General features: G+C 35.7%; 1 protein-coding gene and 1 pseudogene across 1 annotated transcript in view; both read right to left on the bottom strand.

Moving 5' to 3' along the window:
- The window catches only part of LOC114727942 (uncharacterized), a 68,043-nt gene extending 41,759 nt beyond the window's left edge, over positions 1–26,284 (bottom strand). Inside the window, exons 1-2 of the mRNA XM_028914733.1 lie at positions 25,850–26,284; positions 25,642–25,734 (exon numbers count right to left, since the gene is read on the bottom strand). Coding sequence (XP_028770566.1) covers positions 25,642–25,734; positions 25,850–26,284 — 528 coding nt within the window. The remainder of the gene's footprint in view (positions 1–25,641; positions 25,735–25,849) is intronic.
- Positions 18,017–25,276, bottom strand: LOC114727912 (glycerol-3-phosphate 2-O-acyltransferase 6-like; annotated as a pseudogene).
- Positions 26,285–26,326: the final 42 nt, after the last annotated feature.

The raw sequence follows: 26,326 nt of genomic DNA, 5'->3' as shown, positions 1-26,326 counted from the left end.
AATAAAGGTTGATATGGAGAAAGCCTATGATAGACTGGACTGGGGTTTTCTTTAAAAAACTCTTGAGAGCATTGGACTCAATTAGGACCTGGTTAACTTGATCATGACATGTGTCTCTACAGCTTCAATGAAAGTGCTTTGGGATGGGGAGGCATCTCACACTTTTCAACCAACAAGAGGGGTAAGACAGGGACACCCGTTAAGTCCTTATCTCTTTGTCCTCTGTATGGAAAGGTTAGGTCAAATGATTAAATAGGAAGTCGAGGAAGGCAAATGGAAGGGATTGAAGATGGGCAAGCACGGACCAACCATCACTCATCTCTTCTTTGCAGACGATCTCTTACTTTTTGGAGAAGCGACGAGCGAGCAAATTGAAGTTATGCGAGAAATAATGATAAAATTTTATATGATGTTGGGACATAAAATTAGCCTAGAGAAATCTAAAGCCTTTTTCTCTAGATCAGTGGGCTTCAACCGAGCAATGCAACTAAGTCAGATGCTAGGAATAGGTATAACAGCCGATATGGGGAAATATCTCGGAGTGCCTCTCTTGCACACAAGAGTAACCAGAGCAACCTATTTTCCCATCATTCAGAAAGTGCAAAAGAGACTTGCTTCTTGGAAGGGGAAGTTTCTCACCATGGCAGGGAGAACTGTTTTGATCAAATATGTGATATCAGCAATACCAAGCTATCAAATGCAGACCTCTCTTCTACCAAAAGGTGTCCTGAGAGAAGTTGATAAGTTAAGTTGAAGGTTTTTTTGGAACCAAGATCAACAAGGTAGGAAAATGCATCTCATTGCTTGGGACTGTATTAAACAAGGAAAAAATGATGGGGTATCGGCATTAAGGATTTACAATGTCAAAACATTGCCTTCATTATGAAATTGTGCCGGGGAATTCTCAACAATCCTAATACTCTTTGGGTTAGATGTCTGAGAAGTAAATACAATTATGGTGACGGGACATGTCCTTTAGTGCTAAGAAAGAAGTGCTGTTATGAAGTTTGGAGAGGTATTACTAAAGTCTGGGATAGATTTTATAAAGGAGTGGGAAGACAAGTTAGGAATGGAGCCCAGACTTATTTTTGGTGAGACCTCTGGACCCCATTGGAGGAGCCATTGATTTACTATGTGGAGAAGAACCTTCATCAAATAAACCCACATGAACAGGTTAAGGCTTTCATCTTGCCGAATGGCCATTGGGATGTGCAAAGTTGGAAAAGATTCCTTCTGGATTGGGTAGTCGACGTTATTGCTAAAGTTAAAAGCCCCATTGCTAATGGAGAAGATCAGTTTTGGTGGAGATATTCAAACAATGGTAATTTCAGTGTGAAGGCAGCATATAAAATGGTTTTTAATAGACAACGCCAAGACAACAGAGTCAGGTGGGCCAGGTTGTGGAATTTACCGGTGCCAGAAAAGATTAAGTTTTTCTTGTGGCAAGCTGCCCTTGAGAGACTTCCCACAAACTCAAACAGAGCTTTGAGAGGTTTAAACACAGATAGTGAATGCCCATTTGAGTGCTTGAGAGAAGAAAATACTCCACATATTTTGAGAGATTGTGAGGTAGCGAGAGATGTATGGACTAAATTGGTGAATCCTAACCACTTGTTTAGTTTCTTTTGCTCTGACTTGCAGGTTTGGCTTAAGGAAAATCTATCAAAGAATTTAGGTCTATTGCAATACAATCATGGGCCATGGTCAAAGCTATTTGCTACAATCTGCTGGGCTCTATGGAAAAACAGATGCAAAAGAATTATGGAAGGCAAATCGTCTCAGCCACAATAGATTATCCACGCAGGCTTATTTCAAATGATGGAGGATATCTCAAACGGAAAGCTGAAACACAAAACATTTGGTGCTACCACACAACCAAAAGAGAAATGGGAACCACCTCTAGAGAATTGTGTTTGCTTGGATACAGATGGATCGACCAACCATCTCCAACTTACAGCCGGAGGGGGCATTATCCGGAATTCAAGAGGTGAATGGCTCCTGGGATTTCAGAGGAAGCTAGGAATGCTGCCACCTACTTCGGCAGAGCTAATGGCGCTGCTAACAGGACTTAAATTGTGTAAATCTCATGGCTATACTAGTGTAGTCTCACATACTGACTCTTTGGAACTCTTCCATTTAATAATGTTTGAAGGTGGAATTAATCACCCACATTAGGCGGAGATCAATGAGGTCAGAGAACTACTATATTTCGATTGGGATATATCATTCACATATGTCCCCCGTTCAGCTATACATTGTGCAGATTTCCTGGCAAAAGGGGCACATCATATCCAGGAGGATATGGTGGTGTCGTCACAACCACCTGATGACTGCTTGGCTCATCTGCAAGCTGATATAGAATAGCTCCTAGGAGTTTCTTGTACTTTGATCATTCAAGCTTAGCTTGCCCTCTTGTATTAAAAAAACTTAACATTAAAATGATTTTTAACTCAAGGATTGATGCCCATAACATAGATTATAAAGGGTTCGATTCAAGCAAAATAAATTAGAAACACTGATCGAAAATAAAAATAAACTAAACACCAGTGAATTAATTTTTGCCAAAAAAAAAAAGAGAGAGACAGGCCAACCCTGGGCAAAGGATCACAAAGAATCAAAGATGGGATAAAGATAAGATGTGTTTAATTCCTCAAATGTAAGGGTTCAAATTCTAGTCGCCGAAAAAGGATTCCAATTCCAGAAGCAGAGTATACCAGAGATTGTACAAAGATTTTTGTTATAGGCCGAAGCAAATAAAAAAGAATGATAAAAAAGACATAATAACCTCAATCAAATGCCCCCTTTCCCACACTGAATGCCCAGAATCGCTGCAAGTCACAAGAGGATCATAACTTGGAATTAGGCTTTTGGGATTCACGCGGTTTTTTCTTCAATAATTCATCTCTTGTTGCCACTGCTTCCCCACATGAGAGTCACATAGAGAGGAAATTGGCAAAGGAATCAACTTTTTAGCAAAAGGCCAAAAGCATAACAAAGCTGTCATCCAGACTATTGTCTAAATGAAATGGTGTTTATCACCATGAGGATTAGCCTTTTAAAAGTAATTTTAAGTAAATATATGGGAGAAATTTTGTCTCAACTTACATAAAAATACTTATTTTAGGTGTTTTTTAGGGTTTATAAACTCCCTGTGATGTGTAAAATCAAGCTACTTTGTTAACTCAGGATACATTTAACATGTAAAAGAGGTTGCTACATGTGCAAAAGGAACCAGTTCTCATTTTAGCGTCAATACGTATTTTAAACAAGGTAATGCTGATTCATTGTGAATCTATAAGTAATTAGGGTGTGTGCGTGCGTGCATATATAGAAGATTAGTACATAGAAGTAGTCGTTCTTGACGGAAAAACAGTAATTGCAAGGCCGAGATTAGTGACTAGAAGCTATGAGAATGGCATGTAAAAACTGTTTGTGTGTGAACATATAAAGAGTGTAAGGAGATAAGAACAAGTAATATATATTTGCCTCCCGAGCCACTTAATTAAATGAGTGAACATTGAGCATGAAAAGTATGGGAGATCCGTGAGTATGAGAGTAGGAGTGCAGGCTTGACAAATCGAATCAATTTGGTCTAGATGACTCCGAATAATGGTGCATGAGTGGCTGAGGTTCCAGTCGTTGCAAGAAATCTGACCACCGTCCGCTATCCAAATGGATCTGTCGATCTCGGCGGCGGGGAAAGTGGGAGACAAGCCTTCAGATGCCGGTCGAATTGTTGCGGTGATAGAGGCGTCGATCCCATCCAACGGTGGCGGCGCCATGGCCGACCTGAGTTGGGCGTCGATGCCGTAGTAAAGGGCTTCATCGGGAAGTTCTTGCCTGGAGAAACGACGAGCGGCAGAGGGGAGCGGATTGGGGCGGAGAGGAGAGAAGAGGACGGAGAAGATCTTGGGTCGCGGTCAATGAAAACAGGGTGGTCATCGCAGGCGTCACGGAGGGAGAGAGCGGTGGGAAGGGAATCGGGACCCCCGGGGCGAAGGGTGGCAAGCGACGCCTCGAAGAGCTTCCCGACGACGTTGAGCTCGATAGTGTCGTCCGGGGAGGCCACATAATCAGAGTCAGAATTTGCCACATCCATTGAGAGAGCACCACGAAGATAGTCCAAAGCTTTTGACCAGCTTGGACAATGGAAATCTGGAAAATAATGATGGGAAATTTTAACTAATTAATATTAGTTGACCTTAAAAATATTTTCAAAATTTCAGTCAACCTCCTTAGACCAAACTAAAATAAAAAATTTAAGGGTAAAAATATAATGATATCCTACCTTTTGATTTTTTTTTAAAAAAATAATTATTAATTCTTGTCGGAACTCGGCCACTAACTAAGCCAATCAAACCACTTAATCATATAACACGAAGTAAAATATATACAACAAAATAAATACAAGTATCCAAGTATAAATAAACAAATAAAATTTGTCAATTTACAAGTGAAATTTAGAGATTTAAAACGAAAATTTAGTGATTTACAAGAAATATAAAAGAATTTACAATCACAAATGTAAATGTTTAGGTATAAATGAGTAAGTGAAATTTGAAGATTTATAACAAAAATTCAGTGATTTACAACTCAAATTCGGTAATTAATAAGGAACATAAGAGAATTCATAACCCTAAATATAAGTGTTTAAGTGTAAATAAATAAGTGAAATTTAGCGATTTACAACAAAAATTCAGAGATATGCAACCCAAATTCAGCTATTCATAAGAATATTTTTAAACTTATAAGAGAATTCACAACCTCAAATATAAGTGTTTATGTTTCTGAATTAAAATGAAATTTTCCCAATAATAATCTCTAAATTAACTTGTCAAAATCGCAACGATGCGTTGCACTCGTTGGTTCACCAATTATCTTGCATTCGTAGATTGACGGTGGGACATTGTTGGACTTTCTCTGAAAACATTCCAAACAATGTCACCGAGTAGGAACCTTTGGCTTCGTCTCCTCCAGTGTTTTCCCTGAGATCTGCCGTCTATTTTTAATCTCAGCTGCAAGACGATATCATGTAAAAGAATTTCTTTTAGTAAATACTCCATCCAGTTCAAAATAGGAGTATAAGATAAATTTTGTTGGAAGGACTTAGTTTTTTTATAAGATAATATTCATTTTTGTCTAAATATTTAATAATTTTTTTCTAATTTTACCCGTAATATATATTTTTTTCCCTCTTTGATTCGTTTATTGCATCTTTTACTTATTCTCTTTATTAATAAAGACATATTTGGAGGGAAAAAAACATTCCTTACATATTTATTGTTTAAAATTAATTTTAACTAATTTTTTGATAAACATGAATGATAAAGTGTAACTTATATTTTGAACCAGAAGGAGTATAATGAAGTTATTCACGGAAGAAATCCTACTTCTGTTAATTAACCAAATAAATATTTCCGGGTTTCAATGCAATTAGCACAATCTGTTTTAGGCCCTTTCTTTCTTTAGAATTTTAGAGTGTTCTCGTTATATAGTCCTGCAAATGAATTTATGATGAAGTCTGGAATTTAAGGCATGAAAGGGTCAATACTGATTTATTTGGTTCATCGACTTTGGTAATTGTAAATTTGTAAGCAGTTATATGAATATTATTAACATTAATAATAATAGGAGTAATATGAAGACAATGCCTGTGTTGTTTGGAAGGCGGCTGGGAGAGAAAAGCACGCGACGCGACGCATTGACTCATTTTGTTTCCATATGACTCAGATAAAAGCATAGTGTTCGGGTTACATGCCAGCTCTTAAAAAGTGTCCAGTGTCAACATCAAAGTGGGTCCCTGGATGCCCCTTTAGTGGGACACAATCCAGGGATAGATGAATTAGCTCCACGTCATCTAGGTCTGGAAAAAAAAAAAAGGAAATTAAAAGAGTGGGGGGCCACCTGTCGCTGCAACTGCCCAAGCGTATGTCCAACGCGGCTTGATATGGTTGGAATTCCAGGTGGCATCCACCTCCTCCTTCTACGCCTACACAACAAACAATACCATGCTTATTCCAGTTACTTTAGTTTTGTTTTACTCAAACTACTCCCACAAATAACAAGTCATAAATATAATGTATAAATTCTTGTAAAACATATCCTCAGTTTAATGAAATCACAGTAGAGAACAGAAGAGATGGCGCCGAAAAAACTCTTCTTCTTTTATATTATTAATAATTAATAACACCATCAAATTCACTTCCCGTATTATTTTCTTTCAATCCAAAACAATCTTGTGGTAGGAAATAGCTATAGGGTCTGTCTTGAGTACTGCATCTATCTGATCAGAGTTTCTGTTGAGTAACAACTAGCTTGTAGTGATAGGGTTTCCTTTGGCTTTCTTTGACGATCTATACAAATTCTATTACGATCAATTATAATTGCCATGACACTAATATTGAGCATAAACAGTGTGATATGGGGGTTTAAGAGAAGTACCTTAATTCAGGCACGGGGTGCGTCCCCCCGATTTGGATTGTGACGTGGTTGTTTCCTGATGGAACATGATCTTGGTCCCGGGATTCCTGCGAAAAACGGAAACCATAAACACGCGACTGAAACATGTATGTGATAACCCAAATAAACCCTAATATTGGATTTGATCACCTACAGCTACCAAAAACGAAGGATCTTCCTCTGCTTGTTCGTTATTTTGCTCATCGCTTCTATCTGATGTGCTTTCCTGATCTGAAACTTCTCCCGTCCCTGAGGAATGATGCGTCTGTATGAAAGTAACAAAACATGTTCAGTCATTTAATAGGAGACAGATGTAACACAGTGCCACTGATTCAAACAGAGGAGATTCCGGGGGATGGTTACAGAAGCAGAGGGAAAGAAAGGGAATGCAGAAGAGAGACGGTGGGGGAGGGGAGAGAAAACGAAGGAGGGCAAGGAGATGAGTTCAACCGTAACAAAGCATATTAATCATCCCAAAAATGACTGTATGCTATTCACATAAAGCAAGATTTCCGTCACACAGGCCATTGCGAGGGTAGAACCCTCAGCCTTATGATTAACAGGGTCATAATGGTGCCATTGGCAAGCAAATGGGTACTATAAATAGCCCCCACCATGCAACTTTTTCAGGAGGCTTTTGGTGAATGGAATATTATTTGATGCCTTGTTGACATAACTACTTCCTCTTCGTTTCTTGTTCCGTCTCTCTTGCCCCTCCCTTTCTGTTACATCGCATCTCCCTCCCTCCTCTCTCTTTACTATATCTCTTTCCCACAATCCTCTCGCCTCAGTGACTGGTCTGTGTGTGTGTGTGTTACATGAGAGACTAGAGAAGTATACGAGTAAACTGAATATTTATATTCCGCTTTGGTCACTTACAGCTTGAGAAGGCTCCTCTTGGTTAGGTTGCTGATTGTCGGCAGGTAACAGGCTTTGCTCTGGAACATCTACCATCCATGGGGAAGCTTGCCTCTGCAAACAAAGAAAATCCACAAGCATAAAGTACCTGTTACTTCGAGTAGTAACAATTAATGTTTGGCGTTAGGTTCAATAATTGATTCATTTGCTTGAATAATGTTGTGCTGCGAAACTCGATTAAGACCTCATTATCATCGCCACTGTCCGTTACATCTGCATCTGGAGGATCAACTTCAACGTGATGATAGCCATTTGGAGCGAAGGAACCAGACTGTACTCCGGATGCTGAGTAGTGGCGAAAAATAAGGACCAGCAAGCAGAAAACTACTGCAATCGGTGAGAGTTTCAAGTTGGTTTTGCAAAGTTGTTCCACAAACAATGATAGGAAAAAACTGAAGAACCCAGTTTCGAATCCTAGCTCAGACTTTCTTGACTTGGACAGCGACATCAAGGCAAATGAAGCATACGAGATAATGCTCCATGCATCTGATTTTCCAGGCACGAGTTTGTCAAGCAGCACGGAGATCGAACATATCCCAACAAAAATTAGAGCTTTCACAGGACCTTGGTGTCTCTCTGGAACTGGAATTCTCTTGCCCCACAAGATGAGGTAAAACATAATTGAACTGAGCAATATGTAAAAAAGGAGACCGCCAATACCCCACTTTCCAAATAACATTTTGTAGGTGGAACTGAGAAGAAAGCAAACCAGGCCATTTATGGCTGACACGGATCCCACAAATATCCAAACCCTGTTCTGATTTATAAGATCTCCCATTCTGTTCTTCTCCAGGTACCATAAACAGCCTAAAGTTACCCCCAAAAAAACAAAAGATAGACTAAGCTCAGCTAAAGCATAACGAGAATAAAAAATGGCAAAAAGATCAAATACGTTTAATTCCTCACAAACAAGGATTCCAATTCCAAAAGCTCAGTATAGCAGAGATTGTAATAAGATTTCTGTTAAATGGCAAAGAAAAATCTCATCAAAGAGACATATACAAACCTCAGCCAAACGCTGCCTCCCAAACTGCCCAGAATCGCCGGGCGCAGCCACAGGATCGTAGGAATTAGGGTTGTGCTGTTGTGGAATTTACGTGGTGTTAATTTCCTTCAATAATTCAACTTAGCGCTTTCCCACATACACGAGAGGGAGTGATAAACTTTTTGACTTTGGTAACAGGCTGTCTATATATATATATATCTTCTTTTTTTTTATTACAAACTCTTATATTGATTATTCAGTAACACATACATATATTAAGAAGGTAATGGTGATTGAATGCGAATCTATAAGTAATTGATATATAGAGAAACTTCGATTTCTTTTTTGGGTCAGAAGAGAAAATTTAAGACTCATTTCACTTTGATTCCCCACGCATCGTGCCTTACGTATGCTTGGCTTTCTTTCTTTTCTTTTTTCTTTTTTGTTTTTTCCCCCTCTAATCTTCGTAAGTATGCATGGCCGCATCTCTATATGGCTTCGTATTGGGCGGCGACCCAACAGTACCTTTTGTTTGTCCTTTTCTGATTTCTTCGCATGCATTGTCTTGTTCATTGGGTGGTAATAATGGGTAGAACGAGTACTAAATGCAATATCTTATAGGAAGGGACCCAAATGGAGTTGCACTTTGGTTAAGGTGATTGGAGCATTGGGTTTGACCCAAAGCATACGAAGCAAAGAGAAAAGCAATAAAAGTTTTGAGCCTTCTTATTCGCCTCCTTCTCCTTCTTTAATTTACTTGTCTTTCCTCATCAGATTCGTACATGCAAGAACTATCTGAATGTAATTCTCAACTTGAAAACTAGATGAAGGTAAGGTTTGATGTACGAATCTGACCTTACATGTTATCAATGGGTAAAGTTGAGAGGTTCCTGTTCTTCATTTGAAGACGAAGATAAGGGTCTTTTAGTGTAGTCTTTTCGTTTTGATTTTTTTTTTTTTTTGGACTCCTCTCTGTATTTTGTTTTCATATTTAACGATAGTTTCCTTTGTTTGATGGCAAAAAGAAAAAGATTTGAGAAAGAAACCAACTAATTAAAAAAAGAAAAAGAAAAAAGATAGTTGGACTGATGAATGACCCGTCGAAATGGTGATTTATTGATCAATAGTTTAACTCGGACAGACCAATCTTAATCAAAATATTATCTCGGCCCTAAATATAAAAGCTAGTTGACTAATTTGAGTAGATTAAGAAAATAAGTTAAATTAGTTATTTTTAATAAATATATGTTATCTTTTCTAAAATATCCTTACTAGTCAAGTGCATTGGTTAGAACTTGATGAGTCCTTATTTTATTATGATTTTCCATCTCTTATTTGAGGATTTTATCACATTTATTGAGCTTAATTACATTTATTATGATTAATTTGAATTAAATGTAATTTGTTGAAAATACTGCTAATAAGAACAAAAATATCATATTTTTATGATTTATTTTAATTAATTGATTTTTTTTGGGAATATCTGATATTATGTTATTTTGGATTTTATTATAGGAAAATTAAATGAGAAGCTGAAAGTGAAAAAGACAATTAAGGGCCTAAAGAATTGCAAAAAAGGACCTAGGGATCAAACACAGCTTTTTCGCAAATAGGGCACGATATTCAAAAAAAAAATTTGCCCTTCCCTGGGATCACCAGTAGGGAGAACGGCGGGAAGGTCTTCATTAGCATCCCTTGTATATATGACCACATGCATACATCCACAGGAGGCGACCATAAACCACACGCTCATTGACCCTCCTTCATCATCTTTCTCACTCACCGCACAACTCATCCTCACCCCCAACCACCATCTAGCATTCCCATCGATCACTTTCATCATCAACGCCAACTACCTCTTCATCCACCCATGGTTGCCGTGAGCGTGAAATCTGTGTTAGCAGTTTTCAAATTCATGCGCAGCTAATTTCACCGAGCTTCTTAGAGATGGAGGATTGGATTTGAGCTTCAAAGTTAATTAGGGGAGTTTTTCTGTTTCAAGTCTTTTAATTTAATTGAATAATAGATTTTTTGACTTATAATTGATATTATTTGATTAAATTTTCTGATATTACTATTTGTAATTCTTAGTTTAGAATTGAATTTTTGTGATTGGGATTGGATTTTGTAGTTTGAGATTTATATAATTATATCCAGTTTGAAGTTTTATGTGGTTATGCTATTCTTTCATAGTTTGGATGAATTTTATAATTGCATGGTACTTGTTGAATATCTCAAGTTGAATATTCTTTGCATAAAGACCCGAATTGTATTAATTTAATCCTAATTGCATACTAATCAGTTTTCAATGGTATTTTTAATTGGTGGTTGTAGCTAGAGTTTCAGGACATCCATTAATTAAGATTACTTGACTTAATCAGTGATTAAGGTTTTGATTTTAAATTAGTGAATAGAATAACTCCTAGATCATTTTGAGCAAGGATAACCCAATTTCTATTTTCCAAGAAGCATTATCTCATATTTCCTTAAAATCCAAAATTTATCATTTGCTACCTTTTCAATTAATTTTTCTTTCAATTTCAATTTCAAATTATCTTTTCATTTTTATAAGATAAAATCAAAAAATATTTAGAATTGTTTTTAATTTATTTGCAAAGTAGTTTTTAAATTTGAAAAAAAAAAGGAAAATGACTATAAAATACGTTATGAAAGTCAAAAGGACAAAAAAGGAACCCAAATAAGTAAAATGTCTAAATGGTCATGGGGTATGAATCTGGGATTTTTTATATTTTGCTAAAGTAACTAAAATACCCATGAAGTGAGAGAAAAAACTGCTGAATATGAAAACAACATGCAAAGGATGAAAGCTGAAAAGAGGAAGCTTGGAGCAACATGTGACAACCGCTCTTTCAAAACCATTTTATATTAAATCTAACAATTTATTTGAATGATTAACCATGATATAAAAAAAGAAACCTTAAAATTTTAAAATCGCTATCATGGTTAAAAGAAATAAACTTATTTTACGAGCAACATCGATCGTTAACTTGGGCTTTGGACTTCCAAAGTCCAGAAATATCATCCAACCATTAGTCCAAACCAAAATTATACTTTCAAAAATACGAACTGATAAATCATTTTAATATAAGTCATGGAGCCCATTAGTCAAAAGTCAATACTATCAAAAGAGTGTAATACGCAAAGTCTTAAATATCTATGGCCTTCCAACGATCCCCATATCAGATAGTAGTAATTAAAAGTATTAGTTTACAGCATTACTCTAATTCTCGAAAACATAGATATATAATTGAAATCATCCAAACCCTTACTATGAGGGCTAACACACAAGCCACATAAGTCTGTCCCTCACTATGGGGGATTAATCAGACATATAGGCCTATCCCTCACTTTGGGAGATGAATAAGAAGCCACAAAGGTTTATCCTTCACTATGGGGGATGAAGGAAGAAGCCAATCAATGTGCATCAATGGCGGCCTTACCACGTGGTAGGATAAGACTCAATCCAAAATCCAAATAACAACCAATCATTCATAATATAATAAAATGTCTCAATATTTTCTCAGTATAATACATAGGATATAAATCATATATTTTTTCAAACTTCTCAATCACAATTCCAAAAATCCCACAAGACAAATTTTCATAGTTCAAAAGATATAACTTATCTACTCAAATTCCAAATAACAAATATTATTCAAAAATAGCAAAATACTCACAAACAACATATTAGCACATATAACAAGTGGAAAGTGGTTACTTCTCGCCAAAGCAATACTAAGAATTACCACAGGGTCAATCCTTTGCTCAACCAATAATTAATCTACACAATTAATATAACCACATATTAATATAAACTAATTAATTAATTAATTAAACTTCTCTATATTATTTAAATTTCTAATTTAATTAAATTTTTATTCTAAATTCCCGCAACTCTCATAACCCAAAAATTATTAAGTATTTTAGAAATAACTTAAAATTTTTAACAACCCAAATTATTTATTTACCACCTCTAAATTATTTACCTTAATAAAAAAAAGGATTTTCCACAATTTCAAATATAAAATTATTATGTTCTAAATTCTAAAAATCCCATTTTAAGTTTAAACCTCAAAATCAAACTATCAAAAATTCAATAATACTTCAAATATTTATAAATAAATAATCTAATCAAAACTTTAATGGTATAACTACCATATATATATATATATTCATAAATAATAAAATTTTTTAGCTATAATAATTATTTAAAAACCTTCAGTCACCCAATAAATAAAACTAGACTGATTAAAATCTTAATAATATGTGAACAACCCAAATAAATTACTTAACTTGAATTTAATGGGTAAAAATATAATATAAATCATATATAACAGATTTTTCATCTAGAAAAATTAATTTAAATACTAAAAACCAACAAATGGACAAATCTAACTGATTAAAATTAACAACTCATTTACCTCTAAATTTTCATGATCATCTTTTACCAAAACTCCATATTTATATCATATATAAGTCTCAAAATTTTTTCTAAGCACTTTAGTAATACTATCATTAGGAAGCCTAAAATATATAGAACATATTCATGAAGAAAGTTTGATAAAAGGAACTATATTTGTGTACTTAGATGATCCCCCAAAACTTGTATTACCCTTTAAAATGCCAGAACTTCTCTGCTCCTCTCTCGTTCTCTCTTTCTCTAATTCTCTCTCTCTCTCTCCGCATATGCCTCATCTTCCGCGTCCACTCTTCCTTTTATTCTTCATTCCTCCAACCACTCTCTCCTATTTTTTCCTCTGGCATTAACTCTTCCTCCCCTAAGTCTTCCTTCTCTCCTTTAAAGTCTTCCTAATGCCATTTTTTTCCACATGTCTCCCAACTTTCCATGCCTCAATTTTTCATGCATCAACTTTCCACAAGTCAATTTTCCATGGTTTTATTTTTCAACAGAAGTGTGGAAAGTTGCTCCCTTTTTTTTGGTATTAAAATATTATTATTTATCTTTCTTTAAAAAAAATTAAAATCTAGGATATTACACAACACGTTTAACGTTGGAAAGAAGAAATTGTGGGTCATTTACCTTTCGAAATGCTATCTTACTCCTTCGACCATCATCATTTTGTAGACATTCTTCATTTGGATGGGTTTTGCTTGTGAGCGAGTGGGTTTGTAGGCGAAGAAGGACTGAACATGCGGTATTATGTAAGTGAGTAGAAGTTAATAATGGGGTTCGGGTTCTTCATTTTTATGGATTCTTCATCGTTAAAGAGTGACAGGTTTGTTGGTGAGGAGGGTTTAAATTGAGTATTTGATGAGGATGAAAGACTGACATATCAGAAATGAAAAAGTAGTGGCAAGCGATTACATGGTCGTGAGGATTACTTGCAAATATTATGGTTAGTATTGTTAAAATCAATAATCTAGTTGTGAAATCCTATGCTGAAGTTGTCAATGGAAGAAAAGTGTGTGTGCATTTCAGATGTCATGTGTATTGATGAAAATTGATTGTTAGAGAACTAAAATTTTGATTTATGGTCATTTGTTGCAGGTTGTGAATCCTATTACATGTTTTAAAAAATTGTGTGCAAATAGATTAAGAATAGATTGCAAAACTCGTTATAAAAGTTGTCATTTTTATTTCACACGTTGCTATTCACATTACATATTCAATAAAATTGTATGCTTAAAGAACGGATCAAGAACGGATTCAAATAAACAAGTCGCAAATCTCACTAAGCAACTGATAAATTTTACTACGCAAGTTGTTAATCCCATTAACATGTTTAATAAAATTTGTGTGCAAATGGATTAAGAACAAATTGCAAAACTCATTACAAGAATTGATACTTTCATTTCGCAAGTTGTTATTCATATTACATGTTTAGTAAAATTATAAGTAAATGGATTAAAAATGGTTCCAAGTAAACAAGTTACAAATCCCATTAACCAAGTAGTAAATTTCACTACATAAGTTATGAATTTCATTACATGTTTAGTAAAATTTGTGTGTAAATAGATTAAGAACAAGTTATAAAACTCATTACGAGAATTGTCACTTTCATTTAGCAAGTTGTCATTTATATCGCATGTTTAGTAAAATTATGAGCGAATAGATTAAAAATAATTCCAAATAAACAAATTGTAAATTCCCTGAAAAAAGGTTGTGAATCCCATTAAACGTGTGGTAAATTTTACTACACAAGTTATGAATCCCATTACATGTTTAGTAAAATTTTGAAGAAATGGATCAAGAACAAGTTGCAAAACTTGTTCAACTTGTTACGAGAACTAGTACTTTCATTTCACAAGTTATTATCCACATTATATGTTTAGTAAAATTGTAAGTGAATGGATTAAAAACAATTCCAAACAAACAAATTGCAAATCTCCTAAAAACATATTAAAAATTTCCTAAAAACGGGTTGCAAATTCCATTAAACAAATGCTAATTTTCACTACGCAGGTTGTGAATCCCAGTACATGCTTAGTAAAATTGTGTGCAAATGAATAAAAATAGTTGCAAATAACTGCGTAATAACAATGATTAAATATGTATTTGTAAACAAATTCCATATAAAACCATAAGTCAAATATCATAAAAATAGTTAGACAATACATATCAGTTTTCATCAATATGCATGACATCTGAAACGCACACACACTTTTCTTCTATTGACAACTTCAGCATAGGATTTCACAACTAGACTATTGATTTTAACAACACCAACCATAATATTTGCACGTAATCCTCACGGCCACGTAATCGCTTGCCACCACTTTTTTATTTCTGATATCTCAATCTTTTATCCTCATCAAATACTCAATCTAAACCCTCCTCATCAACAAACATGTCCCTCTTGAATGATCAAGGAGCCACAAGAATGAAGAACCCAAACCCCATCATTAACTTCTACCCACTTACATAATACCGCACGTTCACTCCTTCTCCTCCTACAAACCCACTTACTCACAAGTAAAACCCACCCAAATGAAGAATGTCTACAAAATGATGATGGTCGGAGGAGTAAGATAATAGCATTTCAAGAGGTAAATAACTCACACTTTCTTCTTTCCAACGTTAAATGTGTTGTTCCGAGCTTCCTCTTTTCAACTTTCATCCTTTGTGTGTTGCTTCAATATCTTGCTCTGTTCTGAGTGTTTTCATATTCAGCATCTTTTCTCTCACTTCTTGGGTATTTTAGTCACTTTAGCAAAATTAAAAAAATCTCATATTCATACCTTGTGACCATTTGGGCATTTTACTTATTTGGGTTCCTTTTTTGTCTTTTTTATTTTCATAAGGTATTTTATGGTCATTTTTCCAAAAAAAAAAAACCCTTTTTAATAGCAATTTTTATACTTAGTTAACTTAGGATCTAATCAATTTTGGCTCCAATCAGAGAACGACTTTGGTTTGCATCACTATATTGCATTCTAAATTTAATTTAATTTGACCCAAAGCGATATTGAGGACCAGAACTATCATTATTAGAAGAATTATCTTGAGAAAAAAATACATAAATATGAGAGACAAAGTTGATTGGAATCTCATATTTAGGACCAAAATAAAAGTTAAATGAGATATTATATTAAGGACTGGAGTTAGTAATATTAATATTAAAAAGACATTAATCCACATATTCATTCTAAACCACACATAATCCAACAAACTAGAGTAACTAAACTACAAATATAATGGAATATTACTTTTTCTTAATTTTTAAACTCAATGATGTTGTTTTAAGATAATTAATAAAGTAATATATATATAATCTAACTCAGTTAATCCGTCCAAAACTCTTTATTAAATTAGTTAGCAAACTGATTCATCATTAGTCCACTCGTCTGAAACAGAAATCTAAATTGAGTTTTAACACCAAGCGAGAAAACAAAAAGACACAGAGAGAGAGAGAGAGAGAGAGAGAGTCGCCGGCTCAATAACAAAGGGGGCCACCTAGGCGTTTTTCTTTTTGAATAAGGGGGCTATCTTTCTGGGCAACTCTCGGGCCACCTTCCGGACCACCTGCACGGTTGACCGTCGAACGGCTCAAGCGTGTGATCAACTATGTTTGATATGTTTCGAATTTCAGTTGTTACCCTCCTGGTCGTCCTGCACACCTCCTTTATCATTCCAATTACATCAATTTTCTTCTTCCCCCTGTAGAACACCATACTCATTCCAGTTACTTCATTTTTCTTCTGCTCAATTAACCAAGTCATAAACAATTTAATGAAATTACGTTAGAGAAAGACGTAAGGCTAAAACACTCTTTTAAATGAATAACAATAAAAATATCATCAAATTTATTTTCTTTATATATCTAAAACAATCTTGTGCATGTCTAAGACCTTATCAAACCTTTGCACGTTATACGTATGGGAGGCAGGCTCGTTGTTATCTTGTATATTTTATTCTTTGTGATTGTATATATTCTTTGTTTCTTTCTTTTATGATTCCTACGAATTCTATTTTCTGGCAAAAACAACATCGTGTAATTAATTTACTGTAACTTATTATTGCCAGGATTCTTTTAAGTATTGAGCACAAATAGTGTAGGAGATGGGGGTTTACGAGGAGTACCTTATGAGTGCCTGTGGTTGGGCTTCTAGAGTTAATCCAGGCTCAGTTGGGATCACGAGCATGTTGTTTCCTGCGGATTCCTTCAAAAAATGGACACCATTAACACAAGGCTGAAAAAATCTAATCAACAAAATAAACATTAATATTGGATTTGATCACCTACAGCCATCAAAGGCGAACGATCTTCCTCTTCCTCCATATTTTGCTGATTGTCCAATTCTGATGTGCCTCCTTGTCCATTACTTGGGGAATGATTCATCTGCATGAAAGTGATAATATGTGTTGAGTCATTTAATAGGAGACTATAGAGATCGTGCATGAGTAAAGTGAATGTATTCCATTGTGATCACTTACAACTTGAGAAGACCCCTCTTGGTTATTTTGTTGATTGTTCCGAGATAGTAGGCTTTGCCCTGAAACTTCTCCGATTTCTGGGGAAAATTCTTGCCCCTGCAGAAATGAAAACCCACAGGCATAAAATACAAGTTAGTTCAAGTAACAATTGAAGCTTCACGTCAGGTTCAATCGCTTGAATATGTTGCTGCAAAACTCAGTTAACACCTCCTCATTGAGGTCTATTCTAATTGCATCTGCAGGAGCATCGTCATCACCGAGAGGATGGCAGCCATGACCAATCTGATGTGCGTGTTCTGAGTAGTGGCGAAGAACAATGACGACCACGCGGAAAACCAAAGCAATGGGTAAGAGTTTCGTGTTGATTTTGGAAAGTTGTGTGCAGGAAAGAAGTAGAGCAGCCAGCTTCGAATCCGATCTCAAACTTCTTTGCGTTGGACAGCGACATCAAGGCAAATAAACCATACGAGGTAATGCTCAATGCATCTGATTTTGAGGGACAAGTTTGTCATGCAGGATGGTGGTCTAACAGAACACACAAAACATCAAAGCTACCACAAGACCTTGGTAGTTGGTATTTCTCTGAAACTGGAATGCTCTACTTCCGCAAGATTAAGTAAAACATAAATGATCAACCGACCAATAGATAAAGTAAGAGACTTCCGCAACCCAACTTCCCAAACGAGATTTTGTAGGAGGAGCTGAGGCCAAAACAAACCAGGCCACTTATGGCTGACTCACTTGCCACGATCTTCCACATCGTGCGCGGACGTATAGCATATCTCATCTTTTCCAGAATAACCAGAAACAACCTAATTGAAGTTGTCCAAAAAAAGAAAAAAAAGGAAGTAAAATTTATGTCACTTTTAAATCAAGTATTTATAATTTGTTTTTTTTATAAAAAATTGGACTCCTATATTATTTGATTTGTTAATTTTAATTTATAGATCTTATGAAAATGGCATTAAATGATTTTTAAATTTTATCACGTTTATGACGAATTAAAGAATTTGATCTGGACAAAATAAATTAAAGAGATCCGATTCAAAATTGAAGTTAATAAGTGATGTATTGGCTAAGCCGTCGCAGTGTCTCAAGGACTTAGTCCTGCCGTTGATTTTCAAGCTTTATGCTTGTCATTGTAGCTTGAAAGAAAAATTAAATTATAAAGACAAGTAAATTAACTTTTTTCATAAAGAAGACAGGCTAGGCTTATAGATAAATTAAAATTGAAGCATCCAAAAAGCATAACAGAGAATAAAAAATGGGAAAAAGATCAAATGTTCTTAATTCCTCATCAAAATAAGGATTTGAATTCCAGCTAAAGCAGACCATAGCAGAGATTGTACTGAGATTTCTTTACAGGCCAAAGCAATAATCATCATCATCATCAAAGAGACATATACTAACCTCAATCAAATGCCCCTTCCCACACTGCCCAGAGACGTAGCTGTGAATAAGAGTTTTGGGATTGACGCGGAGAGAAAGTGAGGAAGGGAGCGGAAAAGGACAAGGCCGGTTTAAAGCATAACCACACAACCTGTCTTGACCAGTGTCTAAATGGTCTTTGCTTTGTCAATACGTTCTAAAATCACTCTATTATATTTGTTATTCTGGCACATCATAAATGCGATAACTATATACAATAAATATATTCGAGAACTATACTCTTATTTACGAAGATGAGGAGTGAGAGAGAATGGATTAAGAAAAGAGATGACAAAAAATGATAAGAAAGACATGTGGCTAAGTTGGAGAAAAACACTAGAACAAAAAAAAAGGGGAGGAAAATTTTAAAAAAAAAAAAGTGCATCAAATTTGTAGACAAATATAAAATATTACTTATATATGAGATGAATTTTATGTAATAAAATATTGCTTGCATATAAAATCGGAAGAGGAGGGAGTAATAATAAATTGGGTAGAACGAGTAGTAAGTAAGAGTCTGTTTGTTACGAGGGAGACGGAGGGAAAGGCAGGGAAGAGAAAATTTTAATGAGCTCATTTTAAAAAATTAAAGAAGTAGGGTTAAAATTTTTTGATTAATTTTAATTACTCTTTTATCTTAGATTTTTCTCTTTTCAAAATTTGATGAGCCCACTTCTTCAATTTTTTAAAATAAGCTCATTAAAATTTTCCTTCCCCTCCCTTTCCCTTCATTGCCCTCATGCCAAACATACTCTAAAAGTATAGGAGGGTACAGACTAGAGCCAGTAATATGAGTTGGGCCCGTGAGCCCAACTAGCTAGCCTGCCAAGGTGCAGCTTACTCTAGCCTGCTCTGCCGCAGGCTAGCCTGCTTTTTTTTTTTTTTTTAATAATTTTCATGCAACTTGAGTCGTGGATTATACAATACAGTTAGAGGATTTTAATCATCAAATTCCACATTGACATCACCTCATTCATGTAATTGCATATGTAATACATATATAAAAGATCTACTTAACTAATTTGGATAAGAAAAATAGTCAAATTAATTATTTAGAAAAATATGTGTTAATTTTTCTAAAATATCTTCTCAATTTATAAATTAATCCTCACATTATTTTATTATAACCTACTACTAAAGTTCAAGGCTCCAAGTTCAATTTCAACATTTTAAATTAAGCTCAACCTATACAAATAATAATAAATTTTTTTAAAAAATATTTAGGCCAGCCCGCTAAGGTGCGAGCTACTTCAGCTTACATTGTTTTTGACCTGCACTGTTGCGGCCTGACCCGTATTTGCACTACCAACCCACATTACCAGCTCTAGTAGAAACCCGCATGTGCCGACCTTGAAGAGAGGGTTCCCATGCACAATGCATAGGGCACTTACCCAAAAAACAAAAAACAAAATAAAGGGTATCGATATAGTTTAGGCATTTTGGTGTTTTCTCTCTCTCTTTTTTTTTGGGTTTTTGGGCAATGAAGTTGCAGAGTAGGTTACTGGGCCACTGGGGGCCCAAAGCATACACCATAGACACAAAAACAGTTAACAGTCTTTGAGTCCGTTTTCGTCACTTCTGAACAAACTAGTCCTCAACAAGTTAGGCCGGATTCTAATTTAAAAAAATGATAAAAAAATAAATAGGTCTTACTGACTATAATTGATGGCTTTTGCAACGGTTTTGATAACTCAAAATTTATTAAAATTACCTATTTATCATTTTAAAATTCAATTGATATTTTATGTCATTTTGCCTTCTAATTTTACAATTGAAGGGCTCTTTCATTGTTGTTGACCCCAACCCCCGTAGAAGTCTAAAACTACCCTCGTAAAACTAGAAGATTTCGAGACTGATAAATCCAACATGCACCAGGTAGATTTTGTTCTGTCTCGCCAAGACGAGGTAGATCTTGTATTGTGCTTATATCACAAGAACAAAATAAAAGCACAATCATATAGAATATTGATTACTTTAATTATCGCAAATATGATTACATGTTTATTGGCTTGTTGCTGCATGTATGCACACACATTGTTCTAAAAATTTAGAGACACATTGGGAACACACTAAATTCAGAATACAAAAGAATATCCAATCTACCATGTATCACTTAATTAATTTCAAGCTTTCGAGTCTCCATACTCTCCTCCTCCTTTTCAAATGCAATATTGCAATCCTTTCATCTGTTCCAGAAAGCATAATGTACTTATCTTTCCTCGTTCGATTTGTACACTCAAACCTAAGCGTCCCACCAAGAATTGTCTGAATGTAATTCGCAACTCCAAAACTGGGCTGCCCTCCCTTACATGTCAGCTAATTAAACAGGAAGCTAGTCCAGAAAAGTGAGTTCAAATGCAGGAATAGGGTTCATGGACGCAAAAGCAAGGGTCCAAAATCTTATGCCCACGAACTGTGGTCCCATTAAACAGAGTCTGCTTCGTGTTGATAGCCACAGGAACAATCATCTCAGTTAATTCAGCAGAAAGAGCGCTGAACCTTAACAGAAATGGTTCTCCGCAAGTGGTTCCTTCAGGAAAAATCACAAAAGTCACCTTCCTGAAGCACCCTGCATCTTTCTCTCTGTCTCTCAACTAAGCAACGGTTTTCATTGGCGATGTTATTTCACTGAACTTGCTGATGCTGTAGGTGACACTGCTGACTTTTCTCTCGAGAGCCACTGGAATAACTACAGGATCCACGGCCGTACGAGAGTTGCAGACAAAAAGGACGCCACTTTGGCCGGTCTTCGGGGGAGGGGGTGGGGTGCCCTTGACAAGGATTCTGATGCCCGGAAGCTTACAGTTGTACCGAACATCTGTTTCCGGAAGTGGGATGTTGAGGTATACCCTTAACATGGAGAGTATGATACCAATAGGGAGTCATGGAAGGGTCACTAGTGTCGTAAGAGGGGTTGGCCTGTCAGCAAAACGACCGCCGTGGAAGATTATGGGACTAATTAAAAGCTTGTCTCTGGGTATCTTGGCACTCTATCCTTCTTGCATATATAAGAGCAATTCAAATTCAAATTCAAAATACTCAAGATATCAATATATATATGTGTGTGTGTAATTGATCCCGGGAGAATATATATACTTAAACCTGCGTAACATCAGGTTTGATCGAGTGAGAATATATCATAACCGTTGATCTTCACTTCAGGAAACTTTGAGATGGGAAGTGTCGGTGGGGAGGGGTCTCTCTGTCCTCAAAAAAATGTTTAGACTTTATTGATATATATATATATATATATATATATATATAAACTGGGTTTTGAACCGATTTGGGTTGGATTATGAATGTTAACGTGTAGTTTATTACATCAAATAGAACTCAGTTTCAGTTTCAGTGTTCATCACTTTGATAAGTACCATAAGCTCATCAAATCTAAACCGTTTATATCTTATTTGAATAGTACAGATTTAATTTTTTTATTTTTATTTATTTAAAATAATTATTTTAATAAGTATATAATCTAAAATAGTGATAATCTTTTAACTATCATTCTTTCAAAATATAGTTTTTTCTATTCAAAAATAATTAATTAAAAAAATCAAATATGGATCATCCAAATGAGATATAAACGGTTCAAATTTGATGAGTTTATGGTGCTCATCAAAATGATGAGCACCAAAACTGGTTCCCATAAAATACTACCTTCGGTCCTAATTATAAAACCTCGTTTGTATGGATTTTCATTCAATACTCATTATATATAATGATGAGTGTCATATGCTCATCACTGTAATGCAATCTAAACCATTCAAAATTTAATGTAGATAGTTCAGATTTAAAATTTTTAATATACAATTTTTTCAATGATAAATTTATTTTTTAAAGATATGTTAGTTATGATATTATATTTATTTTAAATTCTGTATCTATTAAAACAAAAAGTTGATTGAAATATATAAAAATTTAAATTCAACCCAAACCATCTAAAATCAATCTGGATGGTCTAAATTGCGATGAGCATTTTATGCTCATCATTGTGATGAGCATGGAATGTGCTTCCCGTTTATAGATTGCAAATAAGGTCTTATAATTGGAACCAGAGATAATATAAATTAATTTTGAAAATAAAAATATTTTTTTAAAATTTTTATTTTTTGGAAATTAAAATCGAAAATAACGTTTTTAACTTCTTTGGGCCAACAATCAGAGTATATTAATTAGTCATTAGTGGATACCAGAGCGCGATAATATTAGGCTAGACGTCGACAATTAATTGCAAGCATGTCTTATGCATTATTGCTGAGAAAAATCAAATTTGTGCTGTATTGTCTTTTATTGGCCAACTACTGTTTGTCGCTGTCGAATCTTATTCTTCAGAACATGGAGGGGCCATTTGAATGTATGGATGTAGTAAATACCCGATCGACAAGATCCAATAGAAGAAACAATGAAGGAAGCCTGCGAAAAAATATACATATATGTGTTAAAGTGTATAAGGACTTGATTAGCTCTCTCTCATTTTGAGAGGGAAAACGAAAAAAAAACAAGAAGAAGACCATAGATAATGCTACGCTATGAGTGTTATGCCAAGGACTCAAGGAGAGTCTCGGCAGAGAGGTGAATTTTATAAGTTCAATAGGCTTGTTTCTTAGTAGACTAAATTTTTTGGGAAATCGTTTTTTTTTTTAATTTGTGCATATGATATTTGATGCTTCTATTAAGAAATTAATGTCACAGAGAGAACCACCCGTAAAAAATTTCAATCAGCAACAAATGGTAATGAAGTACTAGTATAGAGTGAAGGAGTCAGCTCTCGAATGTGCGCAGAAGCCACCTTCAACTTATTTGTTTGAAATCCCTTATATAAGCACATGTAAGTTTGAGAAAAAACTTTATTTATATTGTTATCTCATATTTTATAAATTAAAATGATCTATGAGTTATTTCAAACGAGACATAGTTCAAAGCTTTTGATCAGCTTGAAAAATGGAGATATGGGAAATAATGTCTCTGAATTAGCTTCTCAGAATCGCAACGAAACGATGTGTTCCACTTGTTGGTTCACCAATTATCTTGCATTCGTAGATTGACGGTGGAATTTCCCTAAAACATTCCAAACGATGTAACAGAGTTGGGGCCTTTGGCTTGGTCTCCTTCATCGTTTTCCCTCAGATCTGCCTTTCTCATCTGCCGTCTATTTTCAATCTCAGCGGCAAGACCATATCATATATCATATAGAATAATTTGTTATAGTAGTAAATACTGATGGAGTTATAAACACAAAGCATCCTACTTCTGTTACTTCTGTTTAAAATTTGTATTTAAATGAAGTAAAAATACAAAATGATACTAGAGTATTTTATTTGTACACATATTTTTAACCCAACAACCTTGACGCATAAATTGTTCTAATTAAATAAAAAATATCAGAATTTTACATACATTTAAAGATCACCTTGAACACAAAAAAAGGGGATTAAGATCTAATGATCATTACAAAAGTTGTTGGAAGAGGAAAGCACGTGATGCATAGTTCAGATAAAAGCATTGTTTGGCAAAGATGCCTTCTCCTAGAAGTGTCAATGTCAATGTGGGGTCATCCTTGTCTCCCTGCTTTCGGCGCTATGTATATTATTAAAAAAAAAAAGAAGTCGAAAGTTGGGGGCCACCTGCCGCTGCAACCGACCGAGCGTGCCTCCCACGCGGCTCGATACGCTTTGAATTCCAGTCGCCATCCCCCTCTTCCTCCTCCCCCTGCGCAACACACAACACACATAAATATAATGTATAAATTCTTGTAAAGCATATCCTCAGTTTAATGAAATCACAATAGAGATAGCTCTAAAAAAACTTTTCTTCGAAATAGCTATACTGTCTGCCTTGAGTATTGCATCTGATCAGAGTTTCTGCTGAGAAACAGCGAGGTCGTAGTGATAGAGTTTGGGGCTTCGCCTATGGGGGATTGTATTCTTTGGTTTTTTTAGGTGATCCATACAAATTGCATTTACTACCAGCAATTATAATTGCCATGACACTAAATATTGAGCATAAACAGTGTAGGATATGGGGATTTAAGAGAGTACCTTAACTCAGGCCCTGGGTGCGTCCTGCCGTTTTGGACTGTGACCTGGTTGTTTCCTGATGGAACATGATCTTGGTCCCGGGATTCCTGCGAAAAACGGAAACCATTAACCCGAGACTGAAACATACATGCAATTACCCAAATGAACATTAATGTTGGATTTGACCACCTACAGCTGCCAAAGACGAAGGATCTTCCTCTGCTTCGTTATTTTGCTCATTGCCCCTATCTGATGTGCTTTCCTCTGAAATTTCTTCCATCCCCCAGGAATGATGGGTCTGTATGAGAGTAACAAAACATGTTCAGCCATTTAACAGGAGACAGATGCCATGCAACACGCTGCTACAGAGGATTCAAACAGGAGAGTCCGGGGGAGGGTTACAGAAGAAGAGGGAAAGAAAGGGAAAGCAGAAGAGAGACGGTGGGGGAAGGAGGGCAAGGAGATGAGTTCAATCGTAACAAAGGATATTAATCTGTCATCCCACAAATGGCTGCTATTCACATAAAGCAGGATTTCCTTCACCCATGCCATTGCAAGGTTAGAACCCTCAGCCTAATGAGTCGTAATGGTGCCATATATCAGGGCACACGGGCCCGTGGCAACCAAGCGGCTTCTATAAATATCCACCATGCAACTCATGCTGCAGACTTTTGATGAATGAAACATGATTTGATGCCTTGTTGAAATAACTACTTCCTCTTCCTTTCTTGTCGTCTCTCTTCCCCCTCCCTTTCTGTTCTTCGCATTTCTCTCCCTCCCTCTCTTTCTAATTTCTATATCTATTTCACATAATCCTCTCGCCCCAGTGACTGGTCTGTGTGTGAGTTTGTGTTATATGAGAGGCTAGAGAAGTATATGAGTAAACTGAATATTTATATTCCGCTTTGGTCACTTACAGATTGAGAAGGCTCCTCTTGGTTATTTTGCTGATTGCGGGCAGATAACAGGCTTTGCCCCGAAACTTCTCCCATCCCTAGGGAGTCTTGGCTCTGCAAAGAAGGAAAATCCACAAGCATAAAGTACATGTTAGTTCGAGTAACACTTATCTGACGTCAGGTTCAATAATTGCTTGAATAATGTTTTGCTGCGAACCTCAATTAAGACCTCATCATCATCGCCAATGTCTATTACAGCTGCATTTGGAGGACCAACTCCAACATGATGATAGCCATTTGGAGCGATGGAGCCAGACTGTACTCCGGATGCTGAGTAGTGGCGAAGAATAAGGACCACCAAGCAAAAAACTACTGCAATCGGTGAGAGTTTCAAGTTGGTTTTGCAAAGTTGTTCGACAAACAATGACAGGAAAAAACTGAAGAACCCAGTTTCGAATCCTAGCTCAGACTTCCTTGACGTGAACAGTGACATCAAGGCAAACGAAGCATACGAGATAATGCTCCATCCATCTGAGTTTCCAGGCACGAGTTTGTCAAGCAGCACGGAGATCGAACATATCACAACAAAAACCAGAGCTTTCACAGGACCTTGGTGTCTCTCTGGAACTGGAATTCTCTTGCCCCACAAGATGAGGTAAAACATAATTGAACTGAGCAATATGTAGAAAAGGAGACCGGCAATACC

Source organism: Neltuma alba, unplaced genomic scaffold (genome assembly GCF_004799145.2).
Source record: "Neltuma alba isolate B1F8T4 unplaced genomic scaffold, ASM479914v2 tig00012515_pilon, whole genome shotgun sequence".
NCBI lineage: Eukaryota > Viridiplantae > Streptophyta > Magnoliopsida > Fabales > Fabaceae > Neltuma > Neltuma alba.
The sequence above is the reverse complement of the archived record's forward strand: the minus strand, read 5'-3'. Positions and strand labels throughout refer to the sequence as shown.